Below are 21,341 nucleotides of genomic sequence, written 5' to 3'. Positions count from 1 at the left end.
TTTGTATTTCCTTGTGATTTTATACTGCTACATATGGGGTTTTTAGTATTTTTTGACAAGGAGGCAAGTCGGTGTGAAAAATAAAGGTGGCCAGGGGGTCCGAATTACTTTTATCTAGTGAGGTGAGATATTAGTACATTCCAAGCTGACAGATTTACAGCTACAAGAGAATCTACGCGCCTGCTTGCGTTTAGATTCCTTTCTGTTTTTACATCTACTGGGGTCAGATTTGGAATCCGCATTTAATAAACTGATATGGGATACATTGCAATGCTCACTAATTTCAAAGTTTAAAGAACATATGTAAATGGGGTTATCGTCAAGATTCAAATTTCAGCCAAATCACAAATTGAAATAAAGTTCTATAAAGCTGCTGTAAAGAGCTGTAGAACATTTCTCTGAGGGGCAGATTTATGATTTCTCAAACCTTTGGTTTCAAGCAATCATAGAGGAAAGTTCCTCAACTCATGTTGGGTTTCGGGGAAAAAACCTCATTAGTTGAGGGATTTTTCCCCAAGCTGGTTCAGCAGCTTTTAGATGCCAGCTTGGGATAAAAAACATCAACAAAACCCTTGTGAGTTCCTTAAAAGTCGCTAACCATAAGAGTCTGGTTACTATTGCTGGGTATTTACATTTAGGTTGCTTTACACTATTAATTATGTACTCATTTATACTGAAGAGGATGTCATCATCAGTGAGTATAAACCACATTTCCCATCAGTCCCAGTGAAACAACCCCATATACACATTATTATAGGCCAATAAAAGTCCATTGTTGCATTAGTGATCCATCAGTTTGGTGTATAAAAGTGATGTAGTCCAAATCAGGGGTCCCCAACCTTTCTTACTCGTGAACCACAGTCAAATGTAAAAAGACTTGGAGAGCAACACAAGCACCATAAAAGTTCATGGAGGAGCCAAATAAGGGCTAAGATTGGCTATTAGGCAGCCTCTATGCACACTATCAGCTTACAGGAGGCTTAATTTGGTAGGAAATCTTGTTTTTATTCAATCAAAACTTGCCCTCAAGTCAGGAATTCAAAAATAACTACCTGGTTTGGGACACTGAGAGCAACATCCAAGGGGTTGGTGAGCTTGTTGCCCCAAGCCACTGGCTGGGGATGACTGGTCCAAATAGTTCTTTTATGTCCACATGTTACATATACCTACAACACAGGAAACTGCTCACGAGAAGCCTATTCAAGGGGCCCCAAATGTTGTTAAACATAGGGTATAACAACAGAAATTACCTTCTATAGGCTCCTGTAACCTTAATCTACAGTAACTTCTGAATAACATAAACATATGAGGGCATAAAAACTATTTCTGCTTTGGTGACAAATTTTATTGGCGAAAACAAGGGACCTCAATGGTTGCTGGAGTTGGGTCATCATACACCAATATTTCTGTACACCTTTTGGAAAAAAATATGTTCATTAACTCCTATGCCAAATACATATTAAGATACTCCCAATATGTCGATGACATCTTGATAATTTGGCAAGGGCAATCAAGTTCTACCCCTCCAAGTGAATACATCGATACTTATTGTAGATATTAGTATCACAATAGCCTTGGATATTCTGCTTGTTCAAGAACTCATCCAGGCCCCTCTTAAAGGCATTAACATAATCTGCCATTACCACATCACTAGGAAGGGCATTCCCCAACCTCACTGCCCTCATGAAAAACCACCTTTTTCACTTTAAATGAAAGCGGTGGCTTCTGGTGCGCTTATCGTTTTCATGGGAAAAATGAACACCCCTATTCGTCTATATATATATATACAGTAATTCCCTCTAATAAATGCTTTCCCCCCCCCCTGCCAACCTCAACCATGTCTAACCCCATAGCTTAAATCCCCTTTACCAGTTTAGTTGCAGTCTCTGCACTCTCTCCAGCTCATTAATATCCCTCTTAAGGACTGGAGCCCAAAACTGCACTGCATACTCAAGGTGAGGCCTTACCAGGGGCCTATAAAGAGGTAAAATTAATGCCCTTTTATTTTATACAAGACAGCACTTTATTTGCTTTAGTACCCGCTGAATGACACTGTCTGAAATTAGACAACTTGTTATCTATCCTCAGATACTTGTCAATTAGAGATACCTCCAACACACTACATTTAGTCCTTCAACCAGTTGTTAATCCAAGTACAAATATTATGTTCTTGGCTAATATTCATCAATGATATCATTAACTTTCTGCGCAGTACTGTTTCAAACGCTTTAGCAAAGTCCAAGTAGATGGCATCCACTGCCATTCCAGCATCGAGGTTCCTACTCACCTCCAAAAAAGGCAATTAAAGTAGTCTGGAACAATCTTTGAAGGAGATGGTCAAGAAAGACAACACAATGTATCCCCACTGTCAAATCCACCATGGAATATTCCACAGACACCAGTCATTACCTGGATGTTAACATCTCCATACAACATATTGACATATGACATATATGACATATTGTGACAGACGTATCATAATCTCACAGATAAAAATAACTTATTAATTAAAAATAGCTTTTACCGTCTCAGAGTGATACCCAAGGCATACCCAAGGGCCAAAGATTTGAGGATAAGGGTTACAATCAAACTGAATTGGAAGACCTTCTCACATCTAAGAAACAGAAAAAGGTGGAAAATAAAATGATGATGATGTGGCAAAGTGTATGTAGGGGAAACTATCTGCTGGTTAAGGGGAGAATAAAAGAACATAAAAATGCAATTAGGAATCTGTACAGTGGCAACAGTAAATTAAACTCCTGTGTCTAAAGACTTTGTAAAGTATTAACACTTGAGTGGTGGAGCCAACCCTGAGAGGAGGTAATAGGCAACAAAAACTAATACAGAGAAAAGCACTCTGGATTAAGCATTTGGATTACAGCCCAATGGCATAAAAAACATGGAGTATTCATTTTTATAATACTACTGATCCATTTCTCCCTCCTTTTTATAGATAAGAAAATTAAAACATACAAAGCTCCTGCCATAAGGTAATGTTTATGTTACTCAGCAATTACTGTAGATTAAGGAGCCTAGAGAAGGTAATTTATTCTGTTATATGTGATGTTTAATAACATTGGGGGTCCTTTGAATAGGCTTCCTGTGAGCAGTTTCCTTGTTGCATGTATAAGTAACATATGGACAATTATGTATAAAGAACTATTTGGACTATTGTACATCACTATTATACACCAAACCAATGAACCACTAATGCAACAATGGAATTTTTATTGTCCTATAAGAATGTGTATAATAGGTTGTTTCTCTGGGGTTGATGGCTAATGTAGTTTATGATGACAAGAAGAGGATGTTGGTGACCCTGGGACCCTGGCTGGTGATGTAAAGGGATGGTGGGTACTTGAGCATTTAAACCCCAAAACCACGTGAGTACACTTACACTTGACAAAGGGATTATCCCAGAAACATGTTGTGTACAATGGCACAATAAATACACACGCAAGGACTGATATCCTGCTGCTACGTTTTGTTCCTACTGCTTTATCACTTTGTGTTATCCCCTTTCACGGTAGGGGTGAAGGAACTACTATTTTGGCTTTCAAAATTGACTGCAGGTGAGATTGAAATGATTTACTTTTATGCACTGTAAATAATTTGGGAATTTTTCCATTTGATTAGAAGAAAGGAGGTTCCGTTTAAATATTTGGAAAGGTTTTTTTTTTTTACAGTGATAATGCTGAAGTAGTGGAATTCCCTTCCTGAGCCTGAGTACTAGCAGATACATAAGATAGCTTCAAAAAGGGGCTGGATGGCTTTTTAGCAAGTGAGGGAATACAGGGGTATGGGAGATAGCTCTCAGTACAAGTGAGGGAATACAGGGGTAGGGGAGATAGCTCTCAGTACAAGTGAGGGAATACAGGGGTAGGGGGGATAGCTCTTAGTACAAGTGAGGGAATACAGGGGTAGGGGGGATAGCTCTCAGTACAAGTGAGGGAATACAGGGGTAGGGGAGATAGCTCTCAGTACAAGTGAGGGAATACAGGGGTATGGGAGATAGCTCTCAGTACAAGTGAGGGAATACAGGGGTAGGGGGGATAGCTCTCAGTACAAGTGAGGGAATACAGGGGTAGGGGAGATAGCTCTCAGTACAAGTGAGGGAATACAGGGGTATGGGAGATAGCTCTCAGTACAAGTGAGGGAATACAGGGGTAGGGGAGATAGCTCTCAGTACAAGTGAGGGAATACAGGGGTATGGGAGATAGCTCTCAGTACAAGTGAGGGAATACAGGGGTATGGGAGATAGCTCTCAGTACAAGTGAGGGAATACAGGGGTAGGGGAGATAGCTCTCAGTACAAGTGAGGGAATACAGGGTTATGGGAGATAGCTCTCAGTACAAGTGAGGGAATACAGGGGTAGGGGAGATAGCTCTCAGTACAAGTGAGGGAATACAGGGGTAGGGGGATAGCTCTCAGTACAAGTGAGGGAATACAGGGGTAGGGGAGATAGCTCTCAGTACAAGTGAGGGAATTCAGGGTTATGGGAGATAGCTCTTAGTACAAGTTGATTGAGGGAATTCCAATTGGCTTCTTAGAGTCAGGAAGGAATTTTTCCCCTTCTGAGGCATAAGATGGGTTTTTTTTTGCCTTCCTCAGGATAAGTTAGCAGTTAGGCAGGTTATATATAAAAGCATTAAGTTTGAACGTTTGTCTTTTGTTAACCTAACTTACTACGTTACTATGTTACAGTGCTATTGTATTCCACAGTACTATCACAGAGCTTGTACAGCACTCATAGTGGTCCCTGTGCCCCTTATCAGGTTCACACAAACTATGGCAAATTATTTTATTAGCCAATGAACACACCTGTATGATTTTAAAGCATAGAAAGAAACCATGGTACCTAAAAGAAAGCCACAAATTGTTGGCTTTTTGCAAATATTTCAGTAAAGCAAAATCGGCCAGTTTTGATCATCTCTAGCCATACGCCTTATGTTGTAACAGTCCCTGGATCAGAACAGTATTCTAAATAGAAAATATATCAAGGGAAAACTGTAACAAAGGACTTATTATAAAAAGGGTGGTGTTTTAATGAAGATAATATTTCATTTCATATTTAAACTCTTATCATTTGTTGCACATGTATCAAGAGCACTAACCAGTTAGAACGTGTGTATTGCTGTATATAAACGTGAATTTATTACAAACAAAAGGTACAAAAAAAGAATATTCCCAGGATGCATCTGTATTATGCAAAATTGTTTGGCTGCATACTTTGAGGATAGCTTAATGTAGGTCCAAAGGCATTCCACACATTTATAAATACACAAGAGCCGTGACTATTATCTAAATTCTATCTTTTTAAATGGTGATTTGTGATGTCATCAGTTAGAATTAGTGCTCTCTGCTAGTGATGAGCGAATCTGTTCTGTTTGGCTTTGCCGAAAATTGTCCGAAACTACATGAGAATTCATGAAATGGCAGAAAATATGCAAAACGCGCTTGTCACGGGACTTTTTTGTCGCCTGCGTCATTTTTATCGCGCACCTATTTTTGATGTGCAACCAATTTAACGTGACCTTGACTTTTTTTGACGTGTGCCGAATTGCTAATGCCAAAATGCGGAAATTCGCTGTGAATCCATGTTTGGCTAAAAAATTTGCTCATTCCTACTCTCTAATTTGCGTTAGATAACTCAATAAAACTTGTTTATTATAAAAACTATACACTCTACTGTAAAATATGGGGATAGTAGAAGTTATCTCAGTGTTCCATGACCTGTATAAAAGCACTTGGGCTTTGGCCTTTATATGGCATAGAACACTTTGGTAACTTTTAATATCTTTATATTTAACAATAGGCGGTACATTATTCCTCATAGGTCCCCATCTTTATCAAGCATCCTTTGTTATTTTTATATATTTAACAGTAGAGGTTATGCTATTCCCTATATTAATATGAGTAGCATTTTATGCATGGGCACTTTAGATATCATCATTTCATATTTAACAATTTCTTTATACCGATTCAGGGGGTATAACAGCTCAGCACTGTCACTGAGCACCATACTGACTACTGCTAAATACATTCTTGAAAATTAATATACCTGACTCTTGCACACATCCTGCATGTAGAGAAACAGGATTTCCATCAAAGTGGTTATTTTGAAAAAGTGAGTTCTAATATTTCTTCCAGGTAAAAGGTGCCAACCCTCCCAAAGCATGTATTAGACCTAACTGTCAATCAAAATCTGACTCCAAACTCCTGCATGAAGAGGAAATGTAGAGAGACAGAAAGGTTTAGAGAGAGAGAAAGAGGGTGTAAATAAATTGCTTATCTCATAAACGGCATGGAATTTTTAATTTATTTATTTCAATGAGATTTTCATGATAGTTCCCCTTTAAGAACCAAGACATCATTATCATGTCAATGATTATTATCATGTCAATTTGTTGACAGTTTCTGTCAGGAAATGTTTCTTTTTTATAAAGTGTCTGGTGTGTAACTATGCTAAAATGTCAGGATTTCCCCAGAGTTTGTGTTAGTTCAATCTCTTAAAAAGATGTTTTTCAAGAATGTCAGAACCCTGTCTCAATTTCGAGCAAAGACCATCCCTGCTTGCATAGCCTGACTTCAGCAATATGTTAAAAGGTCAACATTATACTTACTCCTCCTTAAGCAAATACACAGAAAAAAAGACAAATTATTCAAGATTGTCTTGACCAATGACCTTACAATGTATTGAAATTAAAATTAAGCTTTTGCAATTTAACATCTAGCCCTGTATCCATGTATATCCATCCTGATAGTTAAGATATAATACAATTGGACCTTTAATGGGTTGTTCACCTTTACATTAACTTTTAGTATGATGTTGAGAATGATAATCTTAGACAATTTACAACTGTTTTTCATTTTTTACTTGTGGATTTTGAATTATTTTGCTTTAAAAATGCTTTTTACCGAGCAACCAGCTATCTAGGATACTAGTGAATGCCATAACTTTTTAAAAGATTCATACTCAGCTATATCGGTCAAACCAAACCTGTGTTCTGCTAAACCAAAATGTGAATTCAAAACTAAAGGCAACATAAGACTATGAAGATTTTAATTCATCCAGGTCATGGTATATCTATGTAATCGTTTCAAAGTAACTCCACAACATTCACACCTCTGTAACTCTTCAGAAAGGTGACATCTGAAACTCACAAAGTGCCATTGTGATTGGATTAGTGGAAGAGTATATATGCTGAGGACTTCCCATACCAGTCAGTTGAACTGAAGAAGCTGCTCGGATGAGTAGTGAAACATCTTCAATGATTACTTAACAAGTCCAGTTGCTTTAGATATATTTATACTAGGTAAAGGCAACATATTTTCTCCACTAGTTATGTAGTTTGGATTTGGCTCAACACTTGGCAGAATCTTTTGTGGGGGGTTGTAGTCAACAAAAACAGAGGATTCAGTTGATGTAATCATGTATTTTCCTTTCAACAAATCAGTTATGCTTCATAGATCCCAATATAGTTTACAGAATGCATCTGAAATTCTGAATTGAAAAGATTGCTGGCAGCTCTGACATAAGAGGATCTGAAGTGATGCATTTTGCAAGACACATTTTTATTCCAGGTACAGATCGAGGGACACTTTTCATAGTAGCAGGTGGAGCTGGTAGGCGGCTTGGGGTTGGGATGAGAAGATCACTAAGAGACACAAATGTATGCCCATTACTTGTATGCACCTCCACCATGGGCGCGTAATCAAATTGAAAAGAACTGGGTACAAGAAAATGCTGTAGAGCAGACCTTAACTGCTTCAAAGGTTTTATTAGCCAAAAAACATATTTTGAATTTATGGGGTTTTTTGTCAAGCAAGTAACACTTGACAAACAGCCCCATAGGCTCCTACTCGTTTCAGATCTATGGTCTGGCTGTGCTCTGCACCTAGCACTAGATTGGAAATTTGGAGGTGGGACCCCTACATGCTGACAAAAGCAAAAAAGTTGTTATACAAGAATTTGCACTGTGACTGTAAGTATCCAGTGTAACAATGAGTTCCATTGGGTTTGCCGGTGTCACTCAGTGTGTATTTTGTTGCATATATGTGATCTTGAAGCAGCAGTTCTATGCAGCATTTACCTCTTAGAGATGCAGGTGGGGTTTCCTCTTGGAATCTGAATTGCAGACTCTGAGGGGGGAACTAGCAGCACTGAGGGCAGCTGCAAATGTGGGGGGAGGACAGAAGGCTAACAGAGCAACCATTGGCAGGGGCCAGTGTAGTGGGGGGTGGAGAAGGGACAGTGGAGGCTAATGATGGAGACAAGTTTGTAACAGTCAAGAGGGAAAGTAAGGGACAGAAGGGTAGGGAAGCTGGTCCACAGCTTGTCCAAAGCAACAGATTTGCCATTTTGGGTGAAGATGTTGGGGAGAACAGCTCTGAACTGGCATGTGTGGAACAGGCTGACTCTCAGAGCACCCTGGGTGGCAGCATCTCTAATACAAGTGGGGGAGTGCTAGGAAGGAAAGGCAGTTTATAATTATAGGGGATTCAGTTATTAGAAAGTTGGATAGGGCAATCTGGTGCAAGGACCCTACACGCCCAACTGTCTGTTGCTTACCTGGTGCTAGGGTTTGGCATGTGGTGGAACAAGTAGACAGATTATTGGGGCTGAGGAAGACCCAGTGGTATTGGTATGCCTAGGTACCAATGACAATGATGAAGTTAGAGGAACTCATCATCAGTCCTCAAGAGTGTTGTAAAAAAACTAGGTGAAAAGTTGAAGGCGAGGAGTTCCAAGGTAATGTTCTCAAAGATATTACCTGTGCCAAGAGCAATGTAAAGAAGGCGGTGGGAGCTCAGGGAGCTTAATGCGTGGCTGAGAGATTGCTGTAGGGAGGAGGGCTTTGGGTTTCTGGAGAACTGGGCTGATTTTTCAATTGGCTACAGGCTCTTTGCCAGAGATGGGCTGCACCTCAGTGATGATTGTGCAGCTGCTTTGGGGGAGAGAATGGCTTGAGGGCTGGAGGATAAACTTGGCATGGAGGGGAAGGGTGCAGCGAGTAATTCTGTGGAAGACAGGTTAGATGAGGTAGTGGGCATAGTAAGGGAAAATGGAGGAGGAGACTTGCTTGGGGGGTACTGATAATGACAGGGAGGAACACAAGTTGTATGTGCAAAATTCTCATGCTGCTGCCAGTATTAAGTGTTTGTTTACAAATTCAAGGAGTCTGATAGCTGTAGGTACTGGCGCTTGAGGAAATATGATTGATGACATGAGTTGCTGAAACATGGCTGAATGAGTCACATGACTGGGCAGAACATATAGGAGACTATACTTTGTTTCGGAGGGACAGGGGCAATAGAAAAGGAGGAGGGTGTGTCTGTTTGTTAAGCAGGATTTAAAAGCCAATATAAAGGAGGAAGTGATAATGGAAAATGACTGAATCCTTATGGGTTGAACTTTTCACAAATAGTAAAGAGACCAGCAAATTAATTGTAGGGGTATGCTATAGACCCCCTAATGTAAGTGAAGAGGAAGAGGCTAAGCTCCTGTTGCAAAAGGATTTGGGCAAGAAATAATAACGGGGGATTTTAATTACCATCAAACTGACTGGAGCAATAGTACTGCCAAGACAGTAATTGGGGACAAGTTTAGAAACTTGTTGCATGACAACTTTATGTGACAGGTTGCTTAGAAACCATGCTGTAATAGATCTAGTGATGTCTAACGACCCAGAACATATAGCAAATGTGCAACTGGTTGAACCCCTGGGTAATAGTGACCATAACCTTATTTACCTTAATGTGCAAAAAACAGATATATGCTGGGGCTACAAAGACCCTGAATTTCCTAAAATCAAATTTTAACTTCTTAACGGCTGTCCTTCAAAGCATAGATTGGGGCATTATGTTGACATTCAAAATAATATTAAATCATTAAAATTCTCAATTTATTCCCTTAAGAAGTAAATGTAGAAGTGTTAAAAGTCACCTTTTTTGTCATAATCCAGAAGTAAAGAAGATAATAGGGAAAAAATGAAAGCATTCCAGAAGGCAAAGATAGAAAATGAGGAGCACATAGCAACAGAAGCTAAGACTAACCCCAAAAAAGATTTTTTTAAGCATATTAATAGTAAAATGATGCGGGTTGAGAGTGTGGCTCCAATGAATTATGGTAACAATATAGTTATACCTGATACAGAAAAGGCAAATGTGCTAAATCAGTTCTTTTTTTAGTGTATACAATAGAGGAGACTGAGGAATTAAGCACAAAACATGTTTAGGCTGAAGGGAATTTTCAGATGTTGATGAGACTTTTATTTATTTGCTTTGATGTGAGTGCATTTTTAACCTTACAAATAAACACATTTTTTATATTATCACTTGGAGCACTCATCTCGTGCTGCTACTAAGTTTCACTTGCAACTTGCCTTCTTTCAAGGTTAAAAATGTCTAAATGGTTGACCTTTAATTGGCCACTATTGGGATCCTAATGCTACCTTTCTCTATGTTGTCTTAGATGCCTTTCCAACCCAAGAGTTACACACCATACTACTGTACCTGTACTGTAATATCTTTGCCTGATTTCAGCTGAGACGACTCTAAAGCAACTGTACCTGCTGAGTAATCTTGAAAATATTTTGCTACTCTCATCTGAGCAGCTTCTTCAGTTCAATGAAGTAGGCAATTCCCTGACATTTTAAATGCAGGAAGGACAACACAATCTTTTAGCAATATACAGGTATGGGACCTGGTATCCAGAATGCTTGGGACCTGGGGGTTTCCGGATAAGGGATCTTTCCATAATTCGGGTCTCCATATCTTAACTCTACTAAAAATCATATAATCATTAAATAAACCCAATAGGATCGTTTTACCTCCGATAAGGATTCATTATAACTTAGTTGGGATCAAGTACAAGGTTCTGTTTTATTATTACAGATAAAAAGCAAATTATTTTTAAAAATTAGAATTATTTGCTTATAATGGAGTCTATGGGAGATGGCCTTTCCGTAATTCAGAACTTTCTGGATAACGGGTTGCTGAATAAGGGATCCCATACCTGTACAATGTCATTTTAACAATTCACAGCATAATTTTTACAAAAATCCACACTTCTAGCTGAGAAATGAACACTCAGTGAGATTCATAGTACAACTGTTACTTGATCAAACCTTAAATTCTCTGTAAGCTTTATCCATATATTTAATGGAACCACTGTGATTCGATTTTGGTGATTGTTTTGCCCTAAAGGGTTTAAAAATCCAGGAAATCCCCTGCCATTGGCCCCAAGAAGGCTCTTGAATGAGTGGCAAAATGTTGCTTAAGACATATCACTGGTAGATACAAAGTAACATTTTGCTTGGCCTAGTACAGGTGATAATTTTATTAAAAATGCTAAAGTGGAAACATGTGGCTTTGATTACATTAATCTGATGGCGATGTCAATTAACACTGCTTGCTACAAGCTCTTCTAGATTACTGGTCATCATGGATTCACTTACTATAGTCATAATTATAGCCTTGCAATTATCTCCATGAAATACAGTATATGTGGAATGTGGTAACCCAATTAACTGTGTAACCTTGAAAAGATCTTTTAAAGACTCTGTTTATCTACTGTCACAAAGTGGATGTCTTCAGCAAGTCAGTGCAAACATTATCACTTCATATGCATTAGTTATCATTTACACTTTAATGATACATTTGCCAGAAAACTGACTGCACATTTTCTGTCACCTTCAAAGAGATAGTGACACCGAAAATTAAACCTTTTTTACATCTATCATTACATTGTCTTTGCATGCTATTGATAATTTTGCCATAAAAGTTATTTGTCCAATGCTTTGACATTTCCTATCTGATTCCCCATGTTCCTCTATGAGGAGGCTGCCATATTTGTGCAGCAGGAGTCCATTAGCATTAGAAGCTATAAGGGACAGTCAGGTTGGTAGAACAGTCAGGTATGGAACTTCAATAACACTTACAAAAGTAACTATCAGCGAAAAATGATCAACATGACCTATAGGTAACTTTTAGGGGGCCATTTATTAAACAATTTTGAGATAAATTTGTATTTTTTCTAAATTATAGAACATTTCGGAATGTATGCAAAAATATTGGTAAAATTCCAAAAATTTTGTGGTTTACGGTAAATCTCCACGAAAAAATTGTAGTTTGTGCAAAGAATACAAACATTTCGGAATTCATTAACGCTTTGGTTACACTCTCATCTGGACTATGATCTGTCGAGCGCCATTGAGTCATATGGAAAGCTTCCAAAGCCAGCAATGGAAGGCTTCAAAGCCAGAACTGTTTTTGTGGCGTTTATGAACTTTTTGGCCCGAAAATTTAGTGACTTTCGGAATGCAATTGCAATATTTTTGTATTAACGATAAAAGCATTGTCGAGGCATTTTAGAACTACAGAAATTATTGTGGTTACTTCAAATTTATACCATATCGAGTTTCAAGGCCAGAAAAAAAAACGCATTTTAGTAAATGGGCCCCTAAGGGGTAGATATATCAAAATGTGAGTTTAGAGCTTAATACATAAAAACTCACCCACATTCTATTCATTCCTATGGGTTTTATAGAGGTGTTTTTATTAATGACTAAAAGTTAAAGCTCACTATCTGATAAATACGCTTCTAAAAAAAATCCCATAGGAATGAACAGAACATGGGTGAGATTTTATGTATTAAGCTCTAAACTCACATTTTGATAAATCTTCCCCTAAATGTACATTTGTATTTTTTCGTGTCAGTATCACTGATAATTAGGGCACAATATACCCTTTGATGTACTCTAACACCTACCAAAAACTACTCTGCAATTTATTCTTTAGCAATAGCTTTTTGATGTAAATGTCAGGGGACCGCCATCCTATGCAACATCACTATTTAGTTGTCAGCTTGTCTTTAATATGTTTCTAAAGTTGTGTTCGCATTCATTTTGTCTATATGTTTTGGACAATCTTACGACAACCAGGAAATGTATGAAGTACTCTGGCATTGTTGAGCTACTTTATATAATTACACACATAATCTGAAATGCTACAGCATTGAAAATTATACAGGTTAGCCACATCAAAATGTAAAGAAATACCACTGTCACATTAAGCAATGTTTATGTTGTCAAAAAGATTTTTAAACGCATGAAAGTAATTAGCTTATTGTGGCAAAACATTGTTTACATCTGAAAAGGTTGCCAGTTTCTGTGCTTGGGATCTTTAATTATTCCTACTACTGTGGCTGTTTCTAAAATATAATACAGTTTTATGTCTTTATTTAGACAGGGATTTGTATGCAAAGTACTTTGCAGAACAATCATAAGCCTTAAAAATAAGTATTTATCTATTTACGCATGTACATGTGCTATCAGGAGATACCTATGACTAATTTAATAGCATTCAGAATGATGAGAAAGTTTAGTTGAGGCACAGCCAATAGAACCTTATCTTGTAATGAACTGCTAATGTGACAGAAAATAACACAGCGATCTGTGAAAAAACTTCAGCCTCTTGCATATGAGATCTACTCTCTTTACCTCTGGGCTTGGTATGCAGAAGGGTGGCTAGCTATATTATATATTTCATTTATTTATAAAGCGCCAACATATTCTGCAGCGCTGTACAATAAGTGGGTTTCACACATTGGACATACAGAGTAACATATAAAGCAATCAATAACTGATACAAGGGGTGAAGAGGGCCCTGCCCAAAAGAGCTTAAATCTACAAAGATCTTATAATCTACAAAATTGCCTTTTTCTATACTGGCAACTCATTTTATCCCTAGGAAAAATTGGTTTCTTTCCAAGAGTTATTAGTTAGGCACCTAAAAAAAGAACTGCCTATATACACCCTGCCTGTAGTGTTGCTCAGCAAAATAAAATTGACCTGTGTTGTGGTCTAGTTTTGTTTTGGACATTTGTTCTGATTTCATATGTATACTAGATTATATTTAAGAAAAAAAAAACATGGAAGTATTTATCAGCACCCTGCTTCTGTGACTGACTGGTCAAGGAAGAGATATATGAATTGTTCATAGTTCCCCTGATATCTACCCTATATTTATGGCCTGGTATTGCTTTTGTATCTAAGGTTACAGTTGCCCATATTTCACCAAATTGTGGACATGTGTGGGGATTTTGCTTGCAACATATTTAGGTAAAAGGCTGTCACAAACTAATCCTAATCCAGGAGAGACAACAAAAATAATCCCAGAACATACTTTCAAATGCCTTGGGCAGTAATATTAAATTACTGCCACAAATCTACGAAAATCTGGGTTGTACTGTGCTTCCTGCTGAAAGAGGTTCTACCATTACCATAACATGTGCTTCCCATCTATAACGGAATGTGTCTCACACAATGTACAACACAGCTGATTTTGGGGTCATAAATTGACATGCACCACTGGCCGGTAGGCTCTCTTGAGGCCAATCAAAACTCATGTATAGCTTCAAAGGTATAAACAGCTCACACCAATAGCATTAACAATCTCTGAATATATATGAGGTTATTTTGGTAAAAAAAAATCCTTCGGTAATTACTTCATACCCCAAAATCGGTTATCTGGGGTTACCAGAGGTTGTAAAATGCAATTTAAGTCACACAGCTATTATATTAATACTTATGTGCTATGATGATACAGTGAAAGCAGTCTGCAGAACAGAATATAGGTGCGTTGAACCAAAAGAACCCTATAAACATTCTGATCAATTCATAATTACATCAAATATTTCTCCAAAAAGTTTTAATTCAAGGTTTTTGGGTTTAATGTCCAGAGAAGCAGGAACACATCCCAATACCAGGCTACAATGTAGTGTCATAAATACACAAGCATAGCTTCTAAAGACTGCATATGAAGTTTGACAAGTTAACCATAAGGCATAAAATGTTGTTTTGAAATAACAGCTTTTCAGAAATTCTCTAGTATTGGTTATGTGGTTAGAAAACTGTAGTGGCTCATGTCCTGTTAAAGGAGAAGGAAAGGTTAAAAAAAAGTAAGCATTAGCAGAAAGGTCTATGTAAATACAACCATAAGCACTCACAGAAACGCTGCTCTGAGTTCTCTATCAAAAGAAACACAGGATTTCTTGTCTCCTTTTTTGGGAACATGTTCTTCGGTATCAGACTTCCTCTCTTTTAGGGCTCATTCAGGTTTGGGGCTTGAGTCTGCTCAGTTCGCTCCTCTCTCCCTCCCTTCTCCTGCTCCCCCCTCCCATAAGAATGCAAAAGAACTCACTTCCCTGGAGATGGTCTCTCGAGGGTGAGAGATATGAGCAAAATGGAATATATGACAGACAACATTCATGACCAATGCAAACAATGGCAGAAGTCTAAATGGGACTACTATATAACCAGCACAAGGACATAGAATAAGATATACCCTATACAGGATTAACCCTTTATCTGACCCATAACCATGATCTGCCTTTTTTCCCCCCAAGGGACCCAAATTTCCCTCTCCATGTTTCTCTCCCCCCCCCCCCCCTTTTTTCTCTTTTACCTTCTATTATGACTGGCAATTGCAACTGTTAATTCTAAATATTACTGTCAACCCAAGATCATTTGATCAATGATAAATGTCGATAAACAGGCCTGTCCTGTACCTTGAGATATGGTCAATTTTGTTGAACCACCTGACTGTACTGTAACATTGCTACAACTGACCTTCTGAATGCCTGTTATATTTACTGTGTACAAAATACAAATAAAAATCTAAGTTCCAAAAGAAAAAAAAAAAGAACTCACTCCCCCCACCCTTAGGAAAATGTGATCTGAGCTTCCAATGGCTATAACTGCAGCAGGAAGCTACCATGTCCAAGCTAAAATGGCAGCTGCTATCAAGGGAGCTTCTAGGGCACTTTACTCAGGTATAGTAAAGCTTTCTGCTGAATAATTATAGCGTTCTAGGTGGCACTAACGTGGCAAATCTATTGGCAGTAGATTCTTTAAATAGTGCTGATATGAAGACACATGAAGCACCAACAAGTGATATTTCATGCATATTCATTAAACCCCCTGTTTAATGCATGAGAACAACCAGCAGGAACATAGAAATGAAGGATTTTTAAAAAGTAAATATAAATTTACAGATAAGCAACACTAGATATTGCATTTTTTTATTTTTCATTTAGATATCATTACATCCAGCCCATGTCACATGGATGAAATAAGATCAGCTTCCCCATTCATTCATTCATTGTACTATGAGAAAAGTAAGTGCAATTCTTTTTGCATAAATGGAATTTTTCATGGTTAGCACTTACTTGCCCATAGTACCACGTAATACACAACTCCAGTAGGCTTCATATTTGCCCGATCTAAAAGCATCACCCAGAAAAATCAATAGCCCAGAACACTCAATTGTTTATACGGGAGGCAGATGTTTAATTCACAGAGCTTGTCAGTGCCTGGGTATAGTTCTACACACACAGGACTGAGTTTGTTAGGAAAAAAAAAAGTTTCCTTTATCGTTTTCACATTAATTCGAAAAACTAAATTCAAAAGAAACTCCACCTCTGGAGGGGAATTTGTAGCAGTGCCTCAGCGCACTAGCTGGTAAAGCACACTTCTCTAGTTACAGTTCTTGAGTCCGGTGTTTTTCTTAAGCTCAGGGCCTTTCCAGAGCCTCCGGTAGTGGGAACTGTAACAAAATATAAAAAAAAAATGGGGGGAAAAATGCACTCGTAAAAACGTATAAGGAGTCTCAACAGCGCCTTTGTTTCTGTATTATAAAAGTCACATTGTTGCTTGACATTATCTTGGCTGTTAATGACTTGACCCTGGCATGACCTTTAATGCTACAAACAGCCTCCATTCAGAGTAGGCTAGAAACCGCAGGCAGGCTCATCGGCCTTTGGAGTCTCCATACATATTACGAGACATTGGCACCATCTTTTCCTCACATGTCACCTTGTTATCCTTCAGAATGTTGTACCAAATAAATCCTGAGGTCCGGAGGTCTTCACTACGACAGATTAGATAAGGCATGGTGTCTATACGACCCTGGATGTGGGCGCTCCGTAGAAGGCCTGAGCAATGACCACTGACTTTTTCAAGTCTTCTTAATACCAGGTGTGCTTTACTGCAAAGACAAAAAAAAAGTATGTAAACAAATGCCTCTAATGAAACACACAAAGGGGCTGATTTACTAAGACTTACGAATTCCGACCGAATTGGAAAAATTCCGATTGAAAAACGAACATTTTGCGACTTTTTCGTATTTTTTTGCGATTTTTTCGGCGCCTTTACGACTTTTCGGAAATTATCGCGACTTTTTCGTTACCAATACGATTTGCGCGCAAAAAACGCGAGTTTTTCGTAGCCATTCCGAAAGTTGCGATTTTTTCGTAGCGTTAAAACTTAAAAGGCGCGACATTTTGCGCAAGTTTTAACACTACGAAAAAATCGCAACTTTTTGCACAAGTTTTAACGCTACGAAAAAATCGCATTGGTAACGTTTTTCCGCAAAAATCGTATTGGTAACGAAAAAGTCGCGATAATTTTCCGAAAAAAATCGCAAAATACCAATCATTACGAAAAAAACGCAATCGGACGCATTCGGCCCGTTCGTGAGTAAGTAAATGGGCCCCAAAGTGATGTATCCGTGTATCTTCCATGCATAATTCCAAACTTGAAAGAAATTGTTTAGGCCCCCTTTTTATTAACACTACATTGTTATTGTTCCTTTTATTCTTTCACACAAACCCTTTTTTAGCATTTGTTTATTATTATTATTATTAACATTTATTTATAAAGCGCCAACATATTCCACAGCGCTGTACAATAAGTTTTCCTTTGTAAACACAAATGACAAGTTAGCCGTATTAATTACAAAGTCAACATTATCATGAATAAGATATACAGGTATAGGACCCATTATCCAGAATGCTTGGGACCAAGGGTATTCCGGATAAGGGCTCTTTCCGTAATTTGGATCTCCATACCTTAAGTCTACTAAAAAAATCAATAAAACATTAATTAAACCCCATAGGATTGTTTTGCATCCAATAAGGATTATTTATATCTTAGTTGGGATCAAATACAAGGAACTGTTTTATTATTACAGAGAAAAAGGAAATCAGTTTTAAAATTCTATATTATTTGATTAAAATGGAGTCTATGGGACACGGGTTTTCTGTAATTCGGAGCTCTCTGGATAATGGGTTTCCGGATAAGGGATCCCATACCTGTAAACAGTTATAAATAGAAATAGTGCTCTATCCACTAGATGTAAATGGCATGGAGGGAACTTTTTTTCTACACTTTTTGGCAACTGTGTGCGAGGGAGCGAAAGTTCAGATGGGAACATACAAAACAATGCCTTTGAATAGTACCAGTTTGAATTTGACCATATGCTATAGGAAACGTAGATAACGGCAGACCGCCTGCTGAAGAAGATGTAAGACACAGTTTTATAAGAACATGTTTTCAATGAATTCTATGGATACTTGTGATTAATGAAATTCACCTAACAAAAGTCGTGTCTGGCTTTTACCTTGTATAAATCAAGTTCTTTGATAGCTAGCCATAATAAAGTGATGGGGGTTTTTTTGCTACTGGAAAGCTTTTTTTCTATAGTATGATGGTGCTGAATACAAGCATCATTAAAAAGATGTAGAGAGGTCAAGTACAAAAGATGGAGAACACTGATTCATGTATATCCTTATATTTCTCATAGGCAGATTGTTCTTTAACTTGTATCCCACCACTAGGAGGTTAAGTTGAGCTTAGCACATTGTGTACAGCAGTCTAACACTATAACATTAATACCACTGATTCTCTGGAGGTTGAAATTTAGGTATTATGAGTGTCACAGATACACTACATTCAAAGAAAAAAAAATAGGTGTGACCTGAATATTAAGGACTGACCTATGAAATCATGTTGAGGATTACATGACCATTCATGGATGAAGTGGTTATGGCAAAACAGAACAATGAGAGTGTTCAGGAAGGCGAGAGACACACCACTTTGTAACTGTTTCCAACACACTATGGTGTGATAGGAAAAGGAGAGCCACATGGAAAGCAAAGAAAAGCCCATTCAAGCCCAAACATCTGGAAACACTTTCTCTTCTCTGAGAATAATAAATGTAAACGGCCAGAAGACAAGGTTTTCCCATACCCTAGTATTTAGCCACAGAGACGGTCTTGAAGACTCACTGACAGGAATCTGCAATCAGTTCTCCACAGTTAACATAAACATGGCGAGAACCACTTGTGTTTTGTTTGCTGGTAGACACACCAGTGGCAGAAGTTTAGGGAAAGAACCCATAGATCATAAGGAAACAGTATATTTGGAATGACTGAAAGGGACACACAAGAACATAAACCAATACACAAAAGTAAACAGAATGACTTTTTTTGCTGTCCCTTTTATAACATCAGGAAGTATTTCAGCAAATATGTGAATGAAAATACTTACAACTAATCACATTCCAGTGTTTAAACATGTTCATTTAAGACTGCGATTTTCAGTCACATTCAGTCCCCTATGATGTTCTTTCTAGATGCTAATTGCTTTGTACAAATCCTGTTTTCCTTTCTGTCGCCTGAGTTAAATGCAAAGCTGTATTTATTGATTAACCCAGCAATGTACTCCGGGTTACTGAAAAGGAGACTATTTCGCCTGTGACTATTATCCTGCCTGCCAAATTTTGCAACACGAAATAAGGTTTTTATAGCAAGTCAAAGCAGAGCAGTACTATACATAAGCAGATGCATTACTTACAACAACCTATTTTACTATTAACCTAGAATAGAAATTAATGATGTATGAGGTATTTCAGAGAAAGCTAAGCATACAGAGGTAATTGTAGCTACATGAAGTACAGGGGTTCTCTAAGGACATAACCCAAAAGCTGTTTAACCACATCCCCCACCATCCGTTACACCCACCATCCATGTAAATAGTAATGCAACAGGCCCACCTTTGAACTAAGAACCTCCATACTGAATGACATCACTGCCTCAGGGTGCAGCTGCTGCTCTAAGTAGCGTTACCTTGTGTGACATCATTACATCAGGGCTCTGAGTGCTGTGCATTTGCTATTAACTAGCTCGGGCATCTGCACAGAATAATAATACTAGTCTAGAATAAAATCACTCTTGTGGATCTTTTAGGTCTGTAGGTTGACATGGATCTGCCTATGCATTCTAAAAAAACAGGCACAACCTTTCCACTGTTCATTACATGACTGAAATTGAATGTAGCACAAGGCACATACAGGTATCGGACCCCTTACCCAGAAACCCATTATCCAGAAAGTTCCGAATTATGGAAATGTAATCTCCCATAGACGTCATTTTAATCAAATAATTTACATTTTTAAAAATGGTTTCCCTTTTCTCTGTAATAATAAAACAGTACCTGTACTTGATCCCAACTAAGGTATAATTACCCCTTATTGGGGGCAGAACAGTCCTATTGGGTTTATTTAATGGTTAAATGATTCCCTTTTCTCTGTAATAATAAAACAGTACCTGTACTTGATCCCAACTAAGATATAATTACCCCTTATTGGGGGCAGAACAGCCCTATTGGGTTTATTTAATGGTTAAATGATTCCCTTTTCTCTGTAATAATAAAACAGTACCTGTACTTGATCCCAACTAAGATATAATTACCCCTTATTGGGGGCAGAACAGCCCTATTGGGTTTATTTAATGGTTAAATGATTCCCTTTTCTCTGTCATAATAAAACAGTACCTGTACTTGATCCCAACTAAGATATAATTACCCCTTATTGGATGCAAAACAATCCTATTGGGTTTAATTACTGTTTAAATAATTTTTTTAGCAGGCTTAAGGTAGGAGATATGAATTATGGAAAGACCCCTTATCCGGAAAACCCCAGGTCCCGAACATTCTGGATAACAGGCCCCATACCTGTACTAATTATCTGTTTGTATCAAGACCAGAAAGCCTCTTACTTATTAAAATGGTATTTTTATAGGGACAACTGTCCTCTGACTTGTCACATTGCAGACAAGATAAACTCACTAGTGATCAGCACATTTATTTTACCAGGCATGGATTTGCGGCACAATTTCACATTTCTCCATTGGTTAATTTTTTTTACAAAACCACAAAAAAAAAATTGCCAAGAAAATGTGCAAAAAACACCCATTCACATCAATGCATTTAGAGTGAGAAAAAAAAACTTCAGGAAAAAATCCACTGACTTTAATGAATTTTGAGTGAAAAAAAACAGCCATTGACTATATGCTACCACATATAAATAGGATATCATTATTAATATTAACATTTATTTATAAAGCGCCAACATATTCCGCAGCGCTGTACAATAAGTGGGTTACATACATTGGACATACAGAGTAACATATAAAGCAATCAATAACCGATACAAGAGGT

General features: G+C 37.8%; 1 protein-coding gene across 2 annotated transcripts in view; it reads right to left on the bottom strand.

Moving 5' to 3' along the window:
* Positions 1-16,068: 16,068 nt before the first annotated feature.
* Positions 16,069-21,341, bottom strand: part of astn2 (astrotactin 2) — a 675,040-nt gene continuing 669,767 nt past the window's right edge. For both annotated transcript variants that reach the window (XM_002935205.4, XM_031891225.1), the window contains one exon: positions 16,069-17,049. In XM_002935205.4, coding sequence (XP_002935251.2) covers positions 16,812-17,049 — 238 coding nt within the window. In that variant the 3' untranslated portion in view covers positions 16,069-16,811. The remainder of the gene's footprint in view (positions 17,050-21,341) is intronic.

Source organism: Xenopus tropicalis, chromosome 8, assembly GCF_000004195.4.
Source record: "Xenopus tropicalis strain Nigerian chromosome 8, UCB_Xtro_10.0, whole genome shotgun sequence".
Classification (NCBI taxonomy): domain Eukaryota; kingdom Metazoa; phylum Chordata; class Amphibia; order Anura; family Pipidae; genus Xenopus; species Xenopus tropicalis.
Note: the sequence above shows the minus strand (reverse complement) of the source record. Positions and strands in the feature narration are given on the sequence as shown.